The sequence below is a fragment of the Dermacentor andersoni genome, chromosome 9, assembly GCF_023375885.2.
Source record: "Dermacentor andersoni chromosome 9, qqDerAnde1_hic_scaffold, whole genome shotgun sequence".
NCBI classification, from domain to species: domain Eukaryota; kingdom Metazoa; phylum Arthropoda; class Arachnida; order Ixodida; family Ixodidae; genus Dermacentor; species Dermacentor andersoni.
The window spans coordinates 64,103,290-64,128,441 of record NC_092822.1 but is presented as its reverse complement, the minus strand read 5'-3'; the positions used below and the strand labels follow the sequence as shown (position 1 = coordinate 64,128,441).

The window sequence follows — 25,152 nt, the reverse complement described above, 5'->3', positions numbered from 1 at the left end:
CTGATTATGAGGCACTTATGAAGCATTCCTTTGGCGAGTACACTAGCAAAATCTGTCACGCGAAAAGTGTAATCCTTTGGGTCTGCACAAAAATACTTAATTTGCGAAGTTAAGGCATTTAATTGTTACAATAGCATAAATGTAGATAATTGGTAGCTTTATAAACGATAAGGAAAAATTGAAAAAAAAATAATAGAAGATTAATAAGAAAGAAAACCGTTCGGCTCAGGCCGACTTGAAAGCTTACTTTTTCGCATGACGCACGTGTATGCAGAAAAGCCTGCTGTGGGGCAGCTGAGTATAGAATAATAATTTGAACATGTGTTAATAGTTTAATAATAAATGATTGGCGGCGTCAAAAAGAAGAAAAAACTGGTGACCTTGTCCTCGTCGCGTCAAGGTAGTAATAAAAAAATGAAAAATAAAATAAAACACAAAAGAACTGCTGTGGTAAAACGGGTTCTGACGGCACGCTGGTTAATTTGATGCGATCACATTGAAGGGGCCATGCAGCTTCTTGGCAGCTCATCTCCACAGCGTCCAGTACATAGATTTCATTTCTTCGGCAGCGGAAAAGCGATGTATAGACATACGTAATCTAGGAAAAGCAAGTAAGCATCAGCGAAGTAACAGTCGAGCCTAAAGATGCTTACGCATTCGTAGACAATTCCCAGAATTTCTTTAGCCATTTTGTACTGTAAAACACCCCAGCAGCACACGATATTCAGGGATCATCTAACGAAATTCGTGTAAACACTGGGCCACAAAGAGTGGTGGCTTGCGAGTCGCAGAAGTTTCGCCAGAAATTAAGAGAAATAAAAAAAAAAGTGTAGCGTTGATCAATGGTAGGCCTGCCTGTTAACTATCAATGAACCCTTGCTTTTTCTATCCCGGTCTTATTGATCTGTGGAGCGGTGTGTTAGTCAGTGCATGATACCTCGCAGTTTCTTTCAAAAGTGTATCCGCATTATGTTTCTAACTCATGTGCGCATGCTTAAATGTACTCTCTGCCTGCCGCAGCAGAATTCGTGCGAAATCTTTGTAGACTGACTCGTGACTGCATGCAGCATGATTTGTGTGTGCGTGTGTATATATAATATAGTGTTTGATATGTGACTTGCACATGCGTCGACCGAGGTAGCATGATTTGCACTTCCCGGAACGTTTTGTGTATTGCTCGATGTTGTAGACGCCTGTCTGGCGCGACGCCAAATAGTAGCCGTTGCTATTTGCCTCTTTTACCTTGAGCCTGTTCTTGTAACCGGTCAGGCACCTCGTAAAGTGTCAAGTGCAACACAGTGCATTGTGAAAAAAAAAAAAAAAATTCTTTACACCCTTTGGGGCTTGTCTTGCGCCCCCAAATAATAGTCCGCGTTTAACCCTTGTGCGCTTCCTTTATTTAGCCATGTTCGCCCGATACTTTGCTGCCGCCAACGTCATGTCACACTGATTCGAGCACGGTTAAGTAAAGAAAGGCAGGCAACACACGTGGCACCCGCTGCGTTAGCCCAGTGGTCACGTGACGTGGCGGTGCTGCGCTCGAGCGATTCGATCCCGGAGGACGCGGAGGCCGCATTTCGACGGGGGAGACGATGCAAGCGCACTCGCGTACTCAGGTTTAGGTGCCCGTCAAAGAACACCAGGTGGTCGAAATTATTCCGCAGTGTCCCCCGTTCTCGTTCTAACGCAATTTTATTCAATCACCGTTTCGTTGCAGCGGTGCAACAATGTCGCAAATTTTACGAAATGCCTTTGGTAGTACCGTAGCCTGGAGTCTTTTTCGGAGAGTGCTTTCGACCCACTGATAGCGTTTTTCCCCCTCCTTGTTGTAATGTGGCATTTGCGTAGCTATCAGTAAAATTACTCCAGCTTAATCACGTCACTTTTTATCCACGAGCTGCGAGTAATATTGTTTAGCGCGAACAGGCATCTAAGGTTTTCGGGGATTGTAATCAACGAGCGTTCTAGTCTTGTAGCATAGTGGTACCGCTTTACGTTCACTTTTATTACTGCTACATCTTGTCATTCGCATGTGTAGCTTCGTATAGCTATATTGAAGCTCACATATGGCTGGCACGACAGTCGTAATGACAGAGCAGAAAGCGAGGGACAGGAATCTTCGAGAACTGTTCTATTGCACATAAACCAGATATCGAATGAAACGTCAATTGACTACTAATATTTTGTGTAGCAAAATCACTTAAAATTACAAACATACGGGACTCGCGTAGAAACGTACTTTTGCACTCAGAACCTAATCAAGCGAGAATTTTGGACATATGGGTTATGTGGTATACCGTGTTTTTTTACAGAGAAGAACGACAGTGACGCCAACCCGAGCAAAGCTCTGGTTGGCTAATTCGTACTGAGAAATGAGTAAAAGGTAGCAAATGTTAGGCGAAGCAAAACGACGATGAAAAACAAAAAAGAAGAAACTTGTCTGAACGCAACTGAATCGCAATTTGAGTTCCAAACGTGAATACCGCATCATACACGTACCGTTTGTTTCGACGATCAGAGCGGGTCTCAGTCAGATGAAGTAACAACGTGCTTTACTACGGTGAGACCAGGCATATGTGTGAACAGGGATGGGGCAAGGCAGGGCGACCTAGAACGCAATGCACAGTGTCTTTCCTGAGCCTCTCTTCTGCCGCCGCCGGGGGCTCCTTAAGCGTGTACCATTTGTTTCGACGATCAGAGCGGGTCCCAGTCGGATGTAGTAACAACGTGCTTTGCTACGGTGAGATCAGGCATATGTGAACAGGGATGGGGCAAGGCTGGGCGACCTTGAACGCAATGCAGTGTATCTTTCCTGAGCCTTTCTCTTCCCGCCGCCGGGCGCGCCTTCTTCCACTGCAAAAGTGTTCCGTGACTTGCGGCGGCGGCGTGACGTACCGGAACGTGACGTGCCGGTCGGCGAGCGGTGCGATCGTCGACGAGGTCCACTGCCACGGATCTCCGAGGCCTCACGAGGCGACCGAGTGCAACCGGGTCTCGTGTCCGCTGCCGTGGAACTCCTCGCCCACCAGCGCGGACAGGCCCGGTGGTGTGACCTCCGCCGCGTCCGAGCACCCGTCCACGGGTCCGCGGTCCAACTTCGCCGCCTGGAAGTCGGCGCCCTGGTCGCAGGTACGGCGGCGCCCGAGCAGGACGTCCTGCGTTCTTTCATTTCTGTTCAAGATGTGGTTTCCCTTTCACCGTCCCAACGCCGCGATCGCGCTCTCCGTGCAAATCAGAGCGACGCCGCGGCTGCGTTGTGCCGCATTCCGTGACAGAATGCAAATAGCTGATCACGCAATTTATTTCCTTTCTCTTGCGTCTGTTTGTTGAAAGTGAGAAAGGCAGAGGAAAGGGAAGAAAGGGAAAGGCCGCAGGCATTTCTGACTGACAAAAAATGCCTCAAGCTGCGCCTGTTTCGAGTTCCCTGCGAGGTTGTCGCTCTTAATGCTCTAGAAGCTGAGTAGGTTGCTTCTGACGTTTATTTTTTTAAGTAAACATACGCATGATAGTTAAAGCTACGGTTACGTTTGATGAAGCACTGCATTATTGAAATGACTCTGGAGTATATACGTCCTCTAAATCGCGTCCCGAGAAGCTTCTCCTTCGCCTCTTCAAACATTCAGTGCGCTTCCAGTGTATCCCCGTGGGCTACCCCGCGAATCATGTCTCTTGCGGCGCGCAGTGCTCGGCCACGTGCGGTAGTGGCGTGCGCAAACGCCAGGTGAGCTGCATCAACGAGGTGACGGGCGCCGTGCTGCCGGACAAGGAGTGCGTCTACGAGATCCGGCCCAGCGTCGCCGAGGCCTGCGACGCCGGCACATGCGGCAAGTGGCAGCATGGTGACTGGTCGGCGGTGAGTGCTCGACGTTCGTCTGTGGGGAAGTTCCCGTCCGCGCGTGCGTGTTCGCGATGCTAGTTGGGCAAGCAAGTACGGCATGGTTTGAAACGTATCGCTAGGGCGGACGTGCTCGGCCAACCGACTAGCGATGAGTTTCGCTATTGAAACGCTTTCGCTATAGGCAGCGCTACTGGCAGCACATCCGTCCCGTTCGGTCACTCGTCATCCCCTCTTGACTGCGCGGTTCGCCCTGTTGGTCTCGCAAGCTGTTCGCAACGTCCAAGCCGTAAGCTTTTGAGACAACTGACTCGACTCGGCAGGTGATGTACGGTCGAGTGCGCCGTACGCTGCTGTCTAAATGAACTCGAGCATGCGAATCGGAGGGACGCACCATTTTGAAGTCCATTCGTTATCCATGGCATTTTGTGCCTAATTTCTCTACTCATAGCAACACTTTTGCCTCAATAAGAAGGTGGCCGGTAAAATTAGGCTTGGTTGTCTTTAGTCAAGTACATTTTTTAGGTTTTATTGCTGTTTACATTTCTTTCCCTGTAGATGTGAATTTCTTGATTAGTGTTGTGTAATATTTGTGTGCATCCTTTACTGTTGTCCCTCACTTTATCCTTTCCTTCTCCTTCACCTTTCCTTGCCCGCTATGCAATTCACGTATCCACCGACGGATGAGGCAGTTACGAAGCCCTCGGCCTATCATCTTTCTTTCTCGATACAAGCGCGGAAGCACGAAAGACCAACGATACCATCGATGGTCATCGATACCATTCACGGGCACTTCGATGGCATTGTCTCTTCGTTATTCATGGTTCACCATCGATAAGTCGGCAACCAACGTGCTCAATTTGCTCACCTTGTTGAAACTATTCCGCTCCCTCTTTTAAGCAGTAAGACAACAAAAACGACTCGCGGCCAACTTTTCCATTCGGCCTTGTATGGGTTACTCTGACCCGGCCACACTCTTGCCACCCCCTCCCGGTGCAGTGCTCGTCCAAGTGCGGCCCGGGCGTGTCCAGCCGGCGCGTGCAGTGCTTCGTGCGCGATAACCTGCGCGAGGTGCTCCCCGACAGCCAGTGCGACGAGGCGGTGCGGCCCAAGCAGGAGCAGCCGTGCGTGGGACCCTGCCTGGGCGGCGGCCTGTCGCCCACGGACGCCACCAACCACCCGTCGGGAAACCACGTCGAAGGTCCCTACCGCTGGAGGTTCGGACAGTGGGGCACGGTGGGTACTTTTGTGTACGGCGGCGGCGCGTCTCGGTAGCGCGTCTCTGCACCAGCGCGTAGCTGGCCGCAAGAAATGCCTCTAAAGCGTACTTCTCCACTCTACGACTCATAGTGCGGAGAAGCACGCTTCGAGTGTTTACTTTATTGGCTAGCAGTAGTTTTATTAGAATTTGCGCGTGGGTAAAGGCATGAATGTTGTCGTGGAAATAAGTGCTTCTATAAGTAAATATTTAAATAAATAAACAAATGCGTACAACCTGCTATAGTTTGTGGACTTTCTGAGTGCTTACGACATAGGTGCGAGCCAATTTCATCATAAGAACGCAAGGTTCACGGAGTGAGTGAGTGAGTGAGTGAAAACTTTTGAGTCTTTCAAGAGTTTCGCGGTTACGAGGTCTCCGTCGTCTTCATCTTCTTGGCGCTGGCGACTTGAGACTCCTCTTCAGCAAGGGTGGGCCCCTATTCCAAGGCTCCACTGAGTCGTGCTGCATCGCTCGCGTGCTGCACTAGGGCCCTTTGGGCCGTGAGCTCGCTGCTGGTGAGCCGACTCTCCCATTGCTCCGCACTCGTGTGTTCGTGTTTGTGGAATGCTTTGTTGCGTTCGCGCTCCCAGGTGATGTGGTAGAGCGTAGGTTTGGCACCGCACCAAGAGCAGGTGGCCCTGTATTGTGTCGGAAACATCTTATTGAGCACGTGTAAGTTGGGGAAGGAGTTTTTTTGGAGTCTGCGCCAGCTGGTCGCTTCCTCCTTTGTGAGGTCTTTGTGTTGTGGCGGATATCTAATTCTAGTTCCTCTATGTAAGTTCAGGGTCTCTACGTATCCCCCCTCGCAAGCCTGTAGGTGGGTCTCCGGTTCACGGAAAGGCAATGGGAACGTAATAGCCCTTTTTCGGTGGCATACTTCATTTTACAAGTGCTGGATTTGTGTCTCCACGTGATACTTGCTCATGGGCCCCGCGCTAAGCGATTCGCGTGTTCATTGCGAAAAAGTCGCACCGAGAGTTCCCTTTCGGTAGAGCGTTCCTCCACACTCATCTCAACTTGTCGCTCACGTCGTGCCGGCGCAGTGCTCCCGGAGCTGCGGCGGCGGCACCCAGCGGCGCCAGGTGGTGTGCGTGGACAACCTGGAGAGCAAGAGCAACGCCTGCAACGAGCTGCTGCGGCCGCCCGAGACGCAGCACTGCAACACCGAGGAGTGCCCCACCTGGTCCGTCAGCGAGTGGACGCCGGTGAGTGCCGGTCGCCTGTGCACGCCTACACTTTATCGCCTGCGTGCTGGAATCTCGCGACTATGGTCCCGGAATTTTCTTGTTCGTTTTGAGCAAACGCTAACTCGCCCAAGAAGTTATTCTTGAGTACGGTTTTGGCGATCTTGTGCTATCTCTCAGGGGTCTTATTGAGATGTCAGACGAAGACTACGCACGGGTGGTGGCTCAGTAGAAATGACTTACTGCAGTTGAGAACGTAGTTGCTTCGTTACCAGCCCCGGCAGCCACATTTAGGCTGGGCCCGAATGCGGTAACGTTCGTGTACAGTGCTTTTGGTGGCACGCCAAAGGAACTCCCCCCATTACGTGGCTCTTTCGTAGTCCCTGTGTTTCTCTGGGACATTAAACCCAGTGTATTCTTCAAAGAAGAAGTTTAAATTCGGGGGCTCCTATCTAAATACATGGGAACGGATAAATCGTTTTTCTCAGCAACCACATACACTGACTTTGACGAGGTTTGTTTCGTTTAAAATAAAAAGAAAGATAAAATCTAGTGACTGTGGGAAGCATATTCCTTTTTATTTAGGCTGTCGATACTGTTACAAAAATTCTTGAAAATTCTAACATTTCAATAACCCAACAATCAAGTTTGCCGCAGCGTAAGTCAAAAATGAAATACGATATCGCACTACTGTTAACTATACATATTAATACGTTTAAGGCGAACAATATTCACCTATTGTTCGTCGCTCTGAAATGTACCGTAACTATGTGAGCAGTTCCTTAACGAAATCGTCTAAGCTGCAAATTTCTGCATCAGATGTTCCACGTCACATGCTCTAACTGATGCAGTTTAGAGAACTGCAATACCTGCATTTGGTGCACAGCTGCTCATTTGTAAACTTGGTGCTTCCACTTTTAATAAGCTTACTGATTTTCGGAAATTTTGGTAAGAAGGCCAGGCCGTAAATAAAAAAAAATATGCTTCCTATAATCCATGATGGCGTATAAACGCAACTGAACGAGGACAAAGAAACAAATACACAGAGACAGCGCTGTCTCTGTCTATTTGTTTCTTTCTACGTCCTCGTTCAGTCGCGCTTATACACTCTATCATGGATTCTAACCAGCTAGTCCGCCCAACGTGTTTTAACTGCCTATGATCACTATAATTTACGTTTCTTTATCAATTGAAACTAATTTTATTTAAGCCTGTCCAGGACTTCCTTTACAAAATAATTTCTGCGTGTCACTCGTGTTTGAGCGGGATGCATCACAGTTCGCCCCGAGCTAAAGCTTCCTCTTGAAGGAAGACTGCATAGCGATTTGCAAAGTGAGCTTGTTGGTAATTCATTGAACTAGGAGACGCAGTAGATGGGTGCACAATAGCTGAATAGTTGGGCAGGAAAGGAACTATGGCGTTGCAGCCGGGGCCCCTTCGTTCGGAAGGAGTAGTCGGGAAGTAAGCTTTGTCGGTGGTTTCACACCACAGACTGAACAGACGACAATACCCACCTCCACACAAGACCCTCTCACGTGAAGACGCCGTAACATGGAGACAACTACAAACCAATACATACCCACATTTAAGCAGACTACACGCAATCCACCCTACACTATATTCATACAAATGTCCCCTTTGTAATGATTACGCCTCCCTATATCGCACCACATGGGCGTGCCCCAACGTGAAGGCGGCCCCGCAAATACCCAACCCCACACCCGAGCAGTGGGAGGCCGTGCTGACTAGTTCGGACCCTCGTAACCAGCAGCAACTGGTGCGGCGGGCCCGGGAGACAGCAAGAGCCGCAGGAGCCCTGGACTTAAGGGCGCCTCCCGCACAAGCAGAAAGACACCTGCTAGTCCTTTCTTTTTTTTTAAATAAATGTTTCTCCTCCTCCTCCTCCTCCTCGCAGTGCGACCAAGAGTGCGGCGGCGGCCAGCAGACTCGCCGCGTCGCGTGCCAGGGCGTCATCGGCTTCGTGGACGCGCACTGCCCGCAGCCCAAGCCGGAGGTCAAGCGCACCTGCAACCTGCACTCGTGCGCCGCGCCCACGGCGAGCTACCGGTGGCGGCCCGGACCCTGGTCCTCGGTACGACCGCCCTTCTCTCTCGCGTGGCTACGCCGCCTGTGGCGCCGACTGTCCCGCGCGACTCCGGGAAGGCTCCTCGGTATCCGAGAGGTTTCGTTAGGCCCGTGACTGTTCACGCACGTTACGCTTCGCCGAGGTGTTGTCTTTGAACCGTCGGCATGTGTGGCCTCACGTGTCGAGTGTTAGCTGCGGTGTGTAGACGATTCTATTGGTGTCGAAGTGGCCGCAACGGGATCTGCACCGACTCGTGCGGTTAATTAGTGTACTATTCTAGCGCTACACCGTGCTGTTATTTTGAGCCGTCCCAGTCGCCTGTCTTCGGGTGTACGAACCGGTCTCCGCCTTGCCAGCACCTGGAGCGTGCAGACAGCTGCCACGCTCAGAGCTGGCATGTAAAGTGGACGGCAGTAACTGTATGCGGCAGCCATGAGTGGCTTCCTAACACTAACACGGAGGGAGTTAACGTAGACTATATGGACAAAAAGCAGTGGTTAAGGTGACTAAACCGGAACTGATCAGTTGTACACGTGGTCTTAGCAGGACGTCACTGTGTTCTTGCTCTGCCGCACGTAGTAGTCGCAGAATCTTAACAATGCACGAATGCATGAAATGCACATTGTAACATGCTTCTTCTCTTATGTGTTTCATGGCGTGTTGTGTGAGTTGTGGTGGATAGTTTTGGATATATTTGTAATAGCTTTCGAAGGTGCCGTTATCAAGGCTTTCAATAGGCTTCCTGAAAACCTACCTGCTTTAGATTAATTGGTTCAGTAACTTCTTGATATCGGCGCCACAGAAGCTACGGGTAACAGTCAGATATAAGAAAAGGATAAAAAATAGAACGGTCAATAACATGACATTAAGTACAGCAGCTTAAGCGCGAGCAATTATGCGTGCCACATAGATGCTGTCGAATTTCGCATCCTGTTATCACATACTAACATCGATTCGGCTCCATGCAAACTTTGGTACACAAGCTTGCCGAAGTAGTTCAGGAGGCCTCTAGTAAGATGGTGTTGACACTTGATTTAGGTTTCGTGAAAAGCACACTGGCATGTCGTCAGCAATTTCTTCAGTGTCTAACATCTTCGAAATGTGCACATCATTGTTGTAGTGCTTGTGTAGTGCTTGTTGAGTGTGTCTGTTAGCTTGGTGTAGTAATACTTTGTTGCGGACTAGTTAATCGCGGTAATTGCGGACTAGTTCTGATTTTATCGCTGTTTGTTACTGCATGGGTCTGTTTCATTTAAGCGCTGGCTGAGCGCGTACACTTGGTCTTACTTGGCTGTCTGATAACTCCTCGAAACATCGTTAAGCTACGGTAACAAGCTTTTGTATTGCTTAACGTAACAACGCATGTTTTGTAACGTTAACACCAGTGTATGTTGCTTCATTTTGTCCTGCGTTGATGTGTTCGTGTTTCCCTCACAACATGTTGCGTCCGGTTTCCTGTCAGTTTACTCACTGCCCTGATGAGGGGTGCTTTAGCTGAGAGGTTTATAACACCACTTGAGATTGAACTTCGCTATACCGTCATTTTTATAAGTTTGTCTGAAAATAAAGCCATCACGCTGATTTTCAGGGTTACATTTTTGTCCTTATTGCGATAGCAATTATATGTACACTTCAGGCGAATTTTCGCCGTCGTCGCCGCCGTGAGGTTCCGTATAAATTTCGTGTGCGATAAGATGACCGCCGCGCGCTGTTGCTTCAAGTGCGAAGGAAAGCATGCGAGGGTAAGCAGAGAAAGGTGGTGGCTTGATGTGGCGTCGTCTTCTCGCGCACTCAAGAGCGGGGAGGGGGGGCTAGGGTTGGGGGTGGAGGTTAGCGCGCATCTGCTCTTCTACTCCGGCCGCGGCTCAGTGTGGCCGCGCGCTACCTGTTTCGGAAGTAGTCAGCGCTGTTTTCGAAGGCTGGGCGGCCAGAGATAGCTGATGGTTTCGTGTGCGCTGTGTTCTCTTGCGCCTAGTTCGCGTTGAAGCGAGAAGCAGCGCGAAGGGGAATTCGCTCGCCGCTGCTGCCGCTCTTCGTCACGCCAGCGTTCTGACAGCGAGTGTCCGCGGTCATCGAGTGAGATGTGTCTATGTTTGCCTGTGCGCACGTGACACTGTGCTTGCTTATTTAGGTGGTATGCGAATGTTTACAACACTTTATACAGCTGATAATTCTACTAAGATTAGTTCTTATACATGTCTAATAATTTGCTATCGCAATAAATGCTGCGCCTTTCGGGCAAAGCTGTGACCTCTTATTTCATTTGTAGTCGAAAATTTCCTGTCTATTTACTGTCAATATCAGATTTCACTTTTAAACATGCATTGCCTTGTTGCTGTGTCATTGCGCAATAACACATGCACCTATCAAAGTACAGTTATTCTAGTTACGTAGCACTGCTTTAGATGAACGAATTTCCTATAGTAAGTGTAGCAATAGCCGCACTGTAATTGCTGTAGTCAATATCAATGAGGGAATGTAAGCGATGAGGCAATTGCAGTTTTGCGAAGTTTTCTTCATGTATCACCGTGTGTTTATTTAATTCCTAGCAATAGTTACTTTTTTGTCATTTCATAAGTGTATTCATGATCATTTATTGTCAAGCCATGACAATTTTTTGAACACTTGTATATGACATCCGTAACTGTACGTGCTCATCATGCTGGCAACCAGCTTGACTCATCACATGACCACTGGAAAGGTGAGGTAACGACATTTGTATTGCCTGGTAGTCGCTTATTGCCTTCACTGACTTCCTGTTTTATGCACGTTACGTCTCGCTATGAAGCTAGCACGCGCATACGCGTAGCTTGCTTGTGATATGGAATACATGTCGGCACACTTACGAGGCATTAAAGAGGACACATTTCAGTAATTTCCCCAAATGTACATGGAATCACCCAACTTTTGAAAGTCGTCTCGGGCTTTGCTTAATTCAACCAGGCGCAGCAGTGTAAACATCTTCAACTTATGAAGCAGATGTGAAGGTGTGCTTCTGAGGCACACTCCGATTATAAGTGAATCAACTATGTCATAATGATCTCAGGTGGTGAAGTGTCAGTTTCAGCACAAGTATCCTTTTGTCACGGGAAAGTTTGTTGCTGATTGAAACACCTGCTTCCAAAAAAAAAAAAAAAAAAAGCCGTCTAAACCCAGGCCTCTAATACACGTCGGTTACTGTTGCGGCATCCGGCACTTATGCAGAAATGATGTATAGAGCACTGAGTACCCACACATTTTCCTCTACAACCTCAAGGTGAAATAAAAGAAAAACCGGAAGTTTGGATTCTCCAGAAAGTTATTTGTTTCTGCAGTTATGTTGCCAGTCTGCAGAAAATGCAGAATTTCGCTGCGTATCGCGTGGAATCGACAAATCTGCTGTCGCTGCGCACGGCTTTACGCTTCTTCAAAGATCTTCTCTGCAGCTCTAGTAGTGTGGGCATTTCGTATGCATGCTCGCTGTGGATGATGAATCTGCAAAAAAATGTGCACACTTGTTTAGGTTTCCTTGTGCATTGAGAGTGGCCTTTGTCGAGAGTACGCTCTCCACTGGAAAAAAGGTACGAGGTTTAACGCACGAAGTGTTTGAGTGTAAAAGAAAATTACCGCGGTGACGTTTAGCTTTGTTTCGTGGTCTTTTAAGGTGGCATCGAGTTGGTTTGGCAGGCCACATGATGCATAGAGCAGACAAGTAGGTCTATTAAGGAAACACAATGGATACCAAGAGAAAGAAAGTGCAGTAGAGAATGGAGGAAGATTGAGTGCTTTTATGAGATAATGGAAGTTGTCGCTGGAATGGGCCTTCGTCTTGCGGGGAACGCAACAGGTCGTGATGATGACGACAGCAATTGGTATAGCGTCTGCTATCGTCATACTATGGCCTTTAAGTTTATTGCTTGCATCTTTCGTCTGCTTAAGTGCCCAAATGAACAGACGACTCTGGCTTGACGTGATTTTAAAGACCGCTTGAGTAGAGGGTGAGGTGCTAAGCAACAACTCATTCGATACAGTAACGTGCACTGACGTACCCGCACTGCCACTAATTCCATCGTGGCTAAGAATCGCCACCAAATTAAGTGCCTCTCACCTCGCCTCCGTCGCAGTGTTCGGTGACGTGTGGCAGCGGCGTGATGAAGCGGAGCGTCGAGTGTGTCGACAGCTCCCTCCAGGCGGCGCCCTACGCCAACTGCGAGGGCGACCCTCCCGAACACATCAAAGACTGCACGATGCGGGAGTGTCCCCGGTGGCAGCTGGCCCCGTGGTCGCAGGTTGGTTGCGGTTGTCGCACATGTGCGCGAATGTGACTCGCCCTGTGTGTTAACCTTGGCTTAAGTTGAGGGGCGATTGTACCGCTCGCTGTGGTGGTCCCAGGCTCGTTGTTATCGTCTCACCTCAAATGCTTTCACTGTCTTCACACGCGTTACGGCTACGAGGATTTCGCGATTATGGTGTCAAGGCGAGTAAAGATCGTAGGTGCCGCCGCACATAACTGAAGCAGTGGGGCGTCGCATCATGCAGCCACTCGTAGCAGCCGCAGTAGCCAGTAGCATTGGCACACTAGTGATCGCCATCTCTTTTACCTGACGTACGAGCCACGCTGGTGCCATTAACATAACTATACGTCACGTTCGTCGTTATTTATCGAAAAAGGAGGAAAGACGCTCGTAAGCGTGATAGCGTTGGGACATCTGACAAGACGACACACACGTGCTAACTTGTGTATTCAAATCTTCACGCTTACCTATTACGGCACAGCCAACTTGTTCGAGCTTAACGCAGAAGCCACGAGATGAACGGCCTCGTCATCCCAAAGGCAGTCAACGTTAACGATATCTAGAAAACGTGTAGATAAGGACGCTTTACTGGGAAACTTGGTACTTCGCTGAACGGGGGTATGTTGGCGAACTTGGGAGAAAGTTTCCTTTCATGTGGACTTGATATATCACACGTTGTAAATTCAGCACGTGCCATTGAATTTTTCGCTTCCACGTCTCCTTCGCTGCTCGGGCTTCTATGTAACGCTGCTTCACCTGTGAAACCGCTCGCAGTGTACCGCTCATTGCGGCAACGGGACGCAGAAGCGGGTGGCCCGCTGTATGCGACGCGGCGTCGAGGTGAACCACCTCGAATGCCACGGCAAGCGACCGGAGACCCAGGTTCGAACCTGCAACCTGCGTACCTGCCACTACCGCTGGAAGAAGAAACGGTGGAGCCCCGTGAGTCCAGTTGTCCTCGGTGTGCGGGAAGAGCTCCAGAGCGGAGAACTTAGTTGTGCATAGTATCAGTGCGAAGGCTTGTTACGGGGATTGAGGTAGATTTACGTATGTTCCGCGCGTCTTCGGACCTACCACTTCCACGTTGTATGCTGTAAAATTTCACCGTAATCTTATCACTCGTTTTTTGTTAACCCTATTTCCAGACGTATGACCGGCGTCTCCGTACAACCTGAAACACCATTTATAGCTCTCGGAAAAGTAAAATATAATAATAACAATAAAGAAAGTTGGGTTGGGCTTGCCTGCTGAACAAACTCCCTGCAGTGTGGCAACTTCTCTTTCTTATTTTTTTATTTTTTTGCACTGAACTGGCACCAGTGTCATCGAATTGCCATGACGTCATGCCCTCCAGCATGTCTATACAGATGCAGGGCATGCAAAATGAGTCGCAATTTCGCCCGCGCGCGTCATAGCATAGACGGCGATCGCAAGGTATAAGACCATTATACGAAGCAAGAACCAGAGTTTTATGCGCTGAAAAAATTGCGGTAAACATTCGCTTGCCAACTAAACGATAAGGGTGTCACGCGTGCACAGGCGACAATCATTAGATCTCACTCGATTCCCTCGAGCACTCGCTGTCCCAACGTTCGTGTGACGAGGAACGCCTGCAGAGGTGGAGTGAACGCTTCGTCCTGCCACTAGATTCACATATTCAACTGTGCCGCGTCCACAAACTCGGATAACAGAACTCTAGCATTAGGTGCGCAGGAAGGCAACGCGCAATGTTTCGAATACGAGTCGAATATTTCGCACAAGTTATTCGTATTCTTATTCAAAGAGGAACTATTCGGCATTGGCGAATATTCAAAAATTGCCAAACATTTCACAACAACCGACTGGTAAAGCGTAGGTACTGTTCTTTCTGCTGAGCAAATTATCGCAAGTTACTAGAAATGAAATGACCAAAGTTTCCGAAGGAATGTAGAAAAACAATGGGTAATGCAAGTAATACAAGTGCAATTCTAACTTTTGCGGCGGAAGTGTAATGACGACCTATGATGATTGCTTGTATTCCATCATTTAGTGTTTTGTGGCAGTATATTCATCTAGAAGTTTTATTTTGTAGCCTACAACCAGTCACATATTTCTTTTGCGACGGGCCCTTTCCTATGTGGGGACGGCACACAAGTCCTTGAACAACCTTTTCTTTTAAATTCTTCCAGAATTTCTTTTTTCTCGGGAACCATTTTTTTTGCATTTTTGTAGAGATAGTCGTGCAACAGCCATTCATTCAACTTGCTTGCAAACCAAGCTAAAGCAGTGGTTGAGGGGATGTTCGTATAATATTTTAATGAAAGATGAGTAATCTTGCTGAAAAATGGTGCTTTTTACCTTATAAAGTTAGCTGTCTGTTGCACTAGTCAGTACAGGCATGGTACATAAGTATACCGCAATAACTATTTCTGTTATAAATAGAAGAGTCGTCGTCTGAATATTCGTATTCGATTCGTATTCGAAAAATCTGATATTTGCCCACCTCTAAAGAAAAAGCTGATGATCTATTCAAACTTTCGAGGAGCATACGAATATTTACATTATACTAGTTTGAATCCGATTCCTAGAGGTCCACATGGCTTTACAAGTTAAATCTTTAGCGGAGGCTGGAGCTTTCACGGAGATCGATTAAGGTTGCAAAACCTTACAGGGAGACTGTCAGAAACGTTGGGAGGGCTGTTTGCCAACTGGCGCGGTGACCGACTACACAGCGCAGGTCCATTACAGAATCGTTAACTACAGGCTTCAAAATTTTGACCAGACAGTCCTCCTTGGTTCCACTAATATTCCACAAGTGGCGCGGTATGACTAGCACATGTCAGACGCCGCGTCGTACCAGCAACACGGTGCGTCCGATGCTGCGCAATAGGCCTAAGAATAGAACCCGTTGGAACCTGCTGGCTTTGGGCTTGTTCACGGTTGTTGGTGTGACTAGCCATACGGCGGATGACTCGCGGTGTAATACCGCGCTCTCCACTGACCGTGGTGTGGCTTCACGGCAATTGGGGTCATACTGCAGTGAAGCGAGATTGCAAGGTGAAAATTGTCCTGTTCGAATCCCGTACTTTCTTGTCCCACCGCGCAGAAATATCCCGGTGTATCTTGCCTCTTCCCCTTTTTACTTTCATTTATTTGATTTTATGTGCCTTTAAAATGCGCCAGAATTGCAGTACGCCGCTTGAGGGAAGACGGATGATGGGTCGTTGTAGGCTTGTGGCTGCGAAGAGGCCAGAATGTGCTTGCGCATGCGTCGCGAAGGTACCTGCAGTCTGTATAGACAACATTGACACTGCCAAGGAGTAGTTGAGTGCCGTCTGGTATTCCAAACCGAGTGCTGTAGGTTGACAGAAGTTTGGCACGAAACACTGCGTTAGCAAAAAAAATGTCTCAGCTGCTTGGTCTGAAATTGTAATACCGATGTTCATGCAGACGAACCAGCACAGCGAACCAGCAGGCAAGAGAGTAAAAAGTGAGTTTGCAGACAAACAGCGAGCTTCTCTCTCTCTCTCTCTCTCTCTCTGCCCAGTGCCCGGTGACGTGCGGCGGCGGCCGCCAGACGCGCTTCGTGGTTTGCGTGGACCGGAACGAGCGGCAGGCTCCCGAGCGCTTCTGCGCCACCCAGCGGCGACCCAAGGTGGTGCGCAACTGTGCCGCCCAGCCGTGCCCCTTCGTGTGGAGGACGTCCGACTGGTCCGAGGTTCGTCTCCGACCGCACTTTCTTTTTTAATTATTATTGCTGCGTACTTAACGACGATATGGACGACTGGGCAAACTTTCTCGCTGTCAGTCACCGTGTGATGTACAGTCACCGTGTGATGTCTCAAATGCGAGGAGAATGAGCTGCCCCCCCTCGTCTTCCTGCGCGCGCCCCCAATGTTGGAGGTCACATGATCGAGCGCTAACGAGGGGAGAATAACCGCGGGTCCTCTTCTACCCCAACCGTAGTAGGTGCGTGTGATTGTCGGCATGGTTGAGTGGATACGCGGCGGGCACCGTAAGTTGTAGGTCTTCTGCGGCGGTTGCCGATGCTAAGGGAAGAGCCTCGGTGGCCGGTGGCTTCGTGCGCGTTGCCTTCCTGCGCACCTAATGCTAGAGTTCTGTTATCCGAGTTTGTGGACGCGGCACAGTTGAATATGTGAATCTAGTGGCAGGACGAAGCGTTCACTCCACCTCTGCAGGCGTTCCTCGTCACACGAACGTTGGGACAGCGAGTGCTCGAGGGAATCGAGTGAGATCTAATGATTGTCGCCTGTGCACGCGTGACACCCTTATTGTTTAGTTGGCAAGCGAATGTTTACCGCATTTTTTTCAGCGCATAAAACTCTGGTTCTTGCTTCGTATAATGGTCTTATACCTTGCGATCGCCGTCTATGCTATGACGCGCGCGGGCGAAATTGCGACTCATTTTGCATGCCCTGCATCTGTATAGACATGCTGGAGGGCATGACGTCATGGCAATTCGATGACACTGGTGCCAGTTCAGTGCAAAAAAATAAAAAAATAAGAAAGAGAAGTTGCCACACTGCAGGGAGTTTGTTCAGCAGGCAAGCTGACCCAATGTTCGGCAATTGCTTGCCAAAGATTTTGCTTTTGCGCAACGGGCTGGACCGTGAAGAAAAGTAGAAGTACCAGCGTAGGGATCAGCCTTTTTGCCAGTACTGATCCTCTTTGCTAACACAGATTCATGTTGAATTGATGGATGCTTTCATAGTCACGGCACTCATTCATAGTCACGGCCTCAGAAAGAGCACAACGAAGTATGCAGGTGAATACGCTAGGCAGTATTTGCATGATGTCGCGAGCATTATATTGTCGTGTTCTCAGCCCTTGTAATGCTAACGTAATAAACTGATGCAAGATAAAAAGACGGGCTGGTTTTAACCACTCTAGATCTGAATTATGATCATAGTGGCGAAAACGTCGGCGCATGCATTCACGCGGCGCCACAAACACCATAGTATTCCATTCAAAACTCCCACGGTGCTGATGCAGATAAGCGGATCGAGATAGCGCGCAAGTTTTCACCGGACAAGCTTTTTATCATTATAGCGGCTGTAATGCCGTCAGGCCATGCCCGCTACAAGCATGACACTGCGCATATGTTGTTTGCGGCGATGTTCATGTGGCAAAAGATGGCATAGCTGGTTTCGACTTGATACGCAGTCGTGCACACGGTGCGATGGTTGCGAGTATGCGTAATCACGAAGATATGTTGCCAAATTTGTATCACCGTTTCCAGCTGAGATCTACGCTACAAAGTTCAGTAATGTTCAGTAGTGAGGCTAAGCATATCATGCTCTTCGCGAATGCAGCGTACCTCCTCTAATAACGTTGCAATGGTAACAAAGGGAATGAGAGGAGTGGGCTTCGGCACACTAAGACCACTAGTGCGGAGAAGCCAGCTCTGACGATCGCACAACGGTTGTTAGTCGGGCGTGCTGGTACGGCGACATAAAAGGGCAAGAAGCAAAAAAACGAGACAAGAGAGTAAGGAAGCAGATGACATGCAGAACTGAGATTTATTGCGTAGTGGTGAAAAATATAGGCGGAGGAAAACAATATTTAAGAGGAATGTAAGAATACTTCCCGCCCCCTAGTTTGAGTTCTCTGTAGTGCCACAGTCACTCATCTAATCATATTTTGGTGTATGGGTGTGTTTGTTGTCTTTACCTTGTGTCCCCTGCCTATGTCTTTCACTCGTGCGCAATAAACTTTAGAGTCGATGCCAGTGCCTGTGTCATGTGTTACCTTAATCATTTGCCCTGTTTTCGCGCTGTCTGTCATCTCGTGCCTGACGATCGCTTTTCAGTGCATGCACTTTCGCGTGGATGCGCGCTTTACTAAGTTTCTGGCTTCACCGAAAGAAGCACGTGGATTTTCTTTCAGGTTAAATGTCAACCTTCTTTTTGTAGTGAGAAATTCAACCAAATTTATTGCGCTAAGCCTTGTGCCCTACGCCAAAGTTTTTATCGACGGCTATGTGCGAGTGCTACATCACCATGCTGTTGCGTAACTACTACCACATTTACATGAAAAAAAAAAAAACTTTCAACGCAGTGCATATAAAGAATAGGGTGTTTTTCAACGATATCATGAGAAGTCATCATTTTGAACAGCAACAGCTCTTATTAACTTCAACGCGAACACGCAGTACGTAGGCTTGAATCTGAGAGAACGATGCTGGGCTAGTTGGTACGTAGAGCAAAAAAGGACTGCAAGCCACGGCTCGAATAAAAGGAATCCCGGATGGAACAAGCGGAACTTGCAAAATACTTTATTCGGTAAAAAAGAAATACGGTGCTGATGAAGCCCTGTATGCTTGCAAAAAGCCATCGAACGTGCTATTTTTCGCAAGCACAAGAACGGAGAAAAAGTTGAAAATGCATGCAAAACAGGGACACATTAGACTATATCTACACGGCCATGTCTAAATACTCGAATGCATTGTTATTTGAAATAGAATGGGAGGCTGATACATCCTTCATCTTGTCTGTTCATCAATTATGCTTCCTTCAGCTTCTCAATTAGCATTGAGAGCGAGGCCAATGTAAGCCCGATGTGGGGCTTAGATGACGCAATAAAGGGCCGACGTGTCTCCTCAGCGAGCTCACGTTGGCTATGCTTGTGCAGTGCTAGCTTTCCGACTAGTATTGGCCAAGCCTTTTCTAAGGATCCGCGTTGTATTTTGCCGCGAATGAAGTCATTTTCGGGTTGCGTCTGTGGCCCCTCTGTTCTTCCTCTTGGCCGTGTGTGGCCGTGCGTGTCAGACGCAGGCCTGACCCCGTGCCGCTCTGGCTTTTTGCCACCTGCAGTGCAGCCGCACTTGCGGCGAAGGGTTCCAGAAGCGCTCGGTCACCTGCCACAAGGTGAACGCCTACGGCTGGGTGGACCCGACTCCGCTTACCCACAGCGCCGCAGAGCGGCTGAGCGCCCTGGAGGCCGAGTCGTCGCCGTTCTACCAGGGGTCCCAGGAACGGCGCGGACCGCACTACTGCTCGAGCCAGGAGAAGCCGCCCAACTCGCGTGCCTGTATGGTCGGCCACTGCGGCGAGGGAGTCTTCTGGAGGCCCGGGCCGTGGACGCCGGTTGGTGCACTCGGCTTCTAGATTTCGTTGGTTGGTTTGCTACTGTGGGAAGCGCGGACCCACTAGCTGTCGAAAGAATGATCTTCTAGATTGACTTTTTAGGCTTGTAGCGCAGCTCAGAAAGAGCAAAAAAGGAAGGTAAAGGGGTAAGGGAAAGGAACGGAGAACAGGGTAAGCGCTCACCCTGTTCTCCGTTTCTTTTCATTACCCCTTCCATCTTTCTTTGCTCGTTCTGAGCTGTGCCACAAGCCTAAAAGGGTCATGACATAGCAACTCGCCCAAACTGCTACGCTTTTGACCTTCCAGAATGAGCTTGGCTCTTGCTTTTTCCTTCGATACGAAGCGGGCTTGGTCTGAAAAATGTTTGATGGGCTGGTGTTGTCGTTGGGACTTTCATTGCACCAGTGCAACGATTGTTTCCTGTCGGTTGTCGCCAGAGAGGCAAGAAAGCAGGGTTTTGAAGCAGCCCGCACCACCTTTACCGCAGAATATTGTCTCGTTTTATGAAACGATCATTTTTTATTGACTTCACCGTCACGCGTTGAATTTAGTTCTGGGCAAAAAATACGGGAGCTTAAGAATTTTTCACGCGTATGACCTGACGAGGTTGTGCATGCCTTCGGTATGCTCAACGCGTTGATGCGAGGGCACCGGCAAGTTGACTTTCCCCAACTAGTTGCTGTTTGGTTTGAAGACAGGAAAATAAGTGTCACGAGTTGCACGATCACTCAGCTGCTGAAGTGGCTCCTCAAATGTTTGTGTGCATTGACATTATGCGCTTATATGAGACAGAAGCAATCGAAGATCGATGGGAGAGACCTCCGTCCTGCAGTCTACGTAAGATAGGCTGGTGAAGAGAGAGAGAGAACTTTATTGAGAACCAGCAGTTTAGTCAGTTGGGCCTAGGCCTCCTACAATGGGACGTCGAGGTCTTGCCTCTTCGCAGAGTTAAAGTAGGAGTTAAAGTAGGAGTTAAAGTAGGAGTTAAAGTAGGAGTTAAAGTAGGAGTTAAAGTAGGAGTTAAAGTAGGAGTTAAAGTAGGAGTTAAAGTAGGAGTTAAAGTAGGAGTTAAAGTAGGAGTTAAAGTAGGAGTTAAAGTAGGAGTTAAAGTAGGAGTTAAAGTAGGAGTTAAAGTAGGAGTTAAAATAGGAGTTAAAATAGGAGTTAAAATAGGAGTTAAAATAGGAGTTAAAATAGGAGTTAAAATAGGAGTTAAAATAGGAGTTAAAGTGGGAGTTAAAGTGGGAGTTAAAGTGGGAGTTAAAGTGGGAGTTAAAGTGGGAGGTAAAGTGGGAGTTAAAGTGGGAGGTAAAGTGGGAGGTAAAGTGGGAGTTAAAGTGGGAGGTAAAGTGGGAGGTAAAGTGGGAGGTAAAGTGGGAGGTAAAGTGGGAGGTAAAGTGGGAGGTAAAGTGGGATGTAAAATGGGATGTAAAATGGGAGTTCAAATGGGAGTTGAGTTGAAATGGGAGTTCAAATGGGAGTTGAGTTGAAATGGGAGCTGAATAGGAGTTAAAATAGCCACGGTCATTCTAAGCGTTCTGCCTGCGGGGACGAGGCCGGCTCACGGGCTAAAGGGACAGGTCACGCGAGGCGGGTTATTTTTCACCAGTTAAAGCGCAACCGTGGTGGCGGCTGCACGGCTCCAGCAGTTGGCCACCGTACGGCTAACGGGCTGCACGTCTGACACGTCCGCAGGATGCTCTGAGAGCAAGGCAGATCTCGAACGCCGCCCTGGCAATCTGTCCTCACGAATGTTTGTCAACCTTCAGCGCAACGATTTGATTTCTCTAGTGTTCTTTCAGTCTAACGGAAGAACAATGTTGCATTTCTGCGGAACCACAAAACCGGCCAGTTTAGAACTAACACCGTGGTTTTTTCTTCCGGCACGTTATCCGCGTCATTGAATTGCAAATGTGTCTTCTCTCGTTTTTCCCAGCCTAAACACTAGATTGGGCTTGTTCACGCAGGCGCAGCGTACTCACTTCGATTCCTTTGTTTTTGATCGTTTTTTCCCGTTCACCAGTGCTCGACAAACTGCGGGCAAGGCAAACAGAAGCGGCGCCTCCGCTGCTACGACCAGCGGAACAAGCGAGTCAACAACAGCCACTGCAGCAGCGCGCTCAAGAACAGGATCAAGCGGAAGCGGCGGTGCTTCTTGCGACCATGTGAGGGATTCCCATCCGCTTGATAGTGATGACGTTTGCAATAGCGTGCAGATGCAGTAGCGTCTTCATATATGTGCATACCAGAAACGCAGCTCTTTGAGCTCTTTGCGCATCAGTGCTGGTGTTGAAACATTCCCTCCGAAAAAGGGAATGTGCAGATATACTTTCCTAGTGATTGCGGTGCTTATTATGCATTTGTATGCATTCTATTGGCCCTCTGCTTGGACCGAAATGTCTGCAGTATGTACTTAAGTAAATATCGCCTTCAAAGCAGTGCTGTCTGCCAGTAATCCGCAATTGCACTGTCACTTTTAAACGTATCCCGATTAAGAATCCTAGCAAACTTACTGATCGCAGCTTTTTTTTTGCATATTGCGATGTCCTAGTGCGCGTCGTAATGCCGTAAATATAACAAAAGGTAACAAATTACTAAAGAACATGAGCGGACACACTGCTCTATTCTTCAACACCTAAATATTCAAAGTCGCGCCTGCGTGTATTTGCGTACGCAAGTAGCAGCGCACCGGCACTTTTCATTAGAGATATTCCGCTTCCTCTCTTTACCGAAAAGTAAGTCGGACTGTACTTGTAAAGATCGCCGTGTCTGCATTAGCCTAGCCCACGTGATGCTATTAGGCCAATAGCGACGCGGCGGCGGCCTCGGCCAGAGCGCGAGAGGAGGAGGCGGCATTCTTCAAAGCGTGGCACTACTTTACGAAGGTTAAGGGGCTTTATTGTTTTCGGCGCGGAAGGAGCCCCGAGCGCGCCGCGGATGGGGCGGGGCGCCCCCGCTAACGCCGTCGCATACTTGGTTCTGTGAGCGTTTCTGTGGCCCCGGTGTCGGCCCGAAACGGGGATCGCACAGGCAGCGCCCGAACGCTGTAATCCGCATGCAAGATGGCGTCGCGTCGGCCGGGGCCACATCTGTGGTTACAAGGTTCGTCCAGGCCGACAGGACCGACCGAAACGATCCCGCGACACGGACAGAGGGGCCCGGCAACAAAAAGCAGCGCGCATTTAGTGAAGTCCTAAAGCTTGTGATAAGATTGGGCCGGTTAGGCGCCGGGAGGCACGCAGGTCGTGTTGGATACGCGTCGACTTAAACCGTAGGCGTGATATCGGTACCGATCACTAATGAACCACCCCTACAAATATATTACGGCGGCGAGCATTCCGCGACGGCTTGCCGCCTGGCGGCAAGCGGCGAATTTCTGTCACAGCTGCACTGCCTACGTCATCAGGCCCAATCGACGCTGCTTCGTTGAGCCTCGGCGATTAAAGTTACGGCGGGGTGCCTAATCGACGCAGATGCGTTCGCAGCAGCAGCCGTGATCGTCCTGAGTTAATAATCTTTGACAGGTGGGAAAACCCGCCGAACCAGACAATCAAAAGGCGCCTGATCTTTACGGTCGACACCTACCGCGGTCGACCCGCACGGCAGCAATGATGGTCACGCGCGGAGTGGTGTTCGAGTCGCATGACGCGCGGTCCGCGCCTTTGTCTGTCGCGTAGACAGAGCTTACGATGAACCCACTCGCTAATGGGAAAGCTATTCTGTATTTTGGAAGATAACTGGAAAGCAAATCTTTGCATCCAATAAAAAGATCGCCGTAAAACACAGGTTCGCTATGAAACTGAGAACCTCATTGGTATTCAGTACAACATAACGTCACTGGTTCTTTAGTTTAGGAAATAAAGCACTTGTTTCTCTTGAGAGGACATTGTATTGATAAGAATATTTTTCAGGCCTTCATAAATAGCACCAAGCTGTAATTAATGCTGGCATACTAATTTGGTATTCCCTTTAATAAAGGGAGACCGTACTGTAAATGTTAATTTTTATATACCTAAGTTCTGCCTATGTTTTTGTTATGCAATGCTAAGGGACTCGAGTCTGTGCAGCCCCGTGTTCTCTTACATAAAGTCTGCGAGCATTAAACTTTGCCATATATTTTCTGATATTCGAATTCGATATTCAGCTTCTTTATTTCTCGATTCGATTCCATATGTGATTCGAAACCTACTAATCGCTATTCGCGCACCCATAATTGAAACGCACTTTGTTTTTTTGCCCTGCTTCAACTTCACTCTGCGTCCTACTTTCTTCCTCGCAGGCACTGCGGTCAGCTGCGCCGAGGTTCAGCGGCGCGAAGGCGTCCGCGTGGACGGCGAGCAGAAGCTGTACGTCCGCGGCCGCGTGGTGAGCGTGTACTGTGCGCGCATGAACACCTCGGAGCCCCAGGAGTATCTGTCGCTCACTAGCGGCGAGAGCAACAACTACTCCGAGGTCTACGGGAAAAGGTAAGACTTTCCTCCTCCCGCGCGTTGGCGTCACTAGGAAGGCGGCTGGACGTGGACCACCTAAAACCCCTTAAACTTCGTAAAGTAGTGCCACGCTTTGAAGAATGCCACGTCCTCCTCGCGTGCTCTGACCGAGGCCGACGCCGCGTCGCTATTGGCCTAATAGCATCACGTGGGCCCTTGCGCCGTGCATCAGCGCCATTTTTGCTCGAAGCGTCTACGGAGTGGTGAGGAGCGCATGTTGGCGCCGTTGCTACGCTCGAGCAGCGTAGGCGGCGCCACGGTCGGGGAGGGAGCGTGAAAGAAAGGATAAACAAGGAGGAGTGAAGGCGGAGGAGGAGAGTGTCGCTACTTAACGAAGTTTAAGGGGTTTTAGGACTACCGCCTTGGGTGCAGTCCGCTGAGTTGGGAGCACCATACGAAATGCGCGTTGAGACATAGGAAACAAGAAAGGAGGAAGGCGCGGGAGGGGGGGGTAGTGACACGTCCAGCAGCCGCACCGGGTGCCTGGAAGCGAAGTAGCGCCACTGTTCGCACTCGTGATCGTTCCCTTGTAGTGGGAAGTCGTGTCACTCCGATGGCAACCAGTGAGAGCCGCATTATCGCGGAATCGCGACGCAACACTAGCCGTATTGAACGCAAGTGGTGAGAGGGGCCTTGTGGCGAGAGCTTGAATGTGATGTCATGTGACCATACGGAAACCAAAACAAAGAGTGGTAAATCGGAGGTCACATATATGTGTGGTCGAAGTGGTGAGGCAGTCTGTCACCCCTTGAACGTGCAACTACGTCTCGAAAAATTTAGCGTTAAAAAAGAAACAAACGAGGGGAAGAAAAAAAACAACACGAGCGCGACTCTCAACTCAGGGTTTGGTTTGAAAAAAAAAGTATATACACTCATTTCATTCCAAAACAAACCTCCAGTTCTAAGTAGTGTTCCTGTTTTGTTTTCTTCCCTACGT

The 25,152-nt window shown here is 49.0% G+C and overlaps 1 protein-coding gene across 3 annotated transcripts in view; it reads left to right on the top strand.

Annotated features, from left to right (window-relative positions):
- AdamTS-A (ADAM metallopeptidase with thrombospondin type 1 motif A) overlaps window positions 1-25,152 on the top strand; it is a 379,851-nt gene that overhangs the window by 340,997 nt on the left and 13,702 nt on the right. For all 3 annotated transcript variants that reach the window (XM_055069149.1, XM_055069148.1, XM_050175991.2), the window contains 11 exons: window positions 2,863-3,129; window positions 3,683-3,853; window positions 4,835-5,071; window positions 6,140-6,301; window positions 8,196-8,372; window positions 12,470-12,634; window positions 13,415-13,582; window positions 16,167-16,337; window positions 19,453-19,725; window positions 21,749-21,890; window positions 24,005-24,191. In XM_055069149.1, coding sequence (XP_054925124.1) covers window positions 2,863-3,129; window positions 3,683-3,853; window positions 4,835-5,071; window positions 6,140-6,301; window positions 8,196-8,372; window positions 12,470-12,634; window positions 13,415-13,582; window positions 16,167-16,337; window positions 19,453-19,725; window positions 21,749-21,890; window positions 24,005-24,191 — 2,120 coding nt within the window. The remainder of the gene's footprint in view (window positions 1-2,862; window positions 3,130-3,682; window positions 3,854-4,834; window positions 5,072-6,139; window positions 6,302-8,195; window positions 8,373-12,469; window positions 12,635-13,414; window positions 13,583-16,166; window positions 16,338-19,452; window positions 19,726-21,748; window positions 21,891-24,004; window positions 24,192-25,152) is intronic.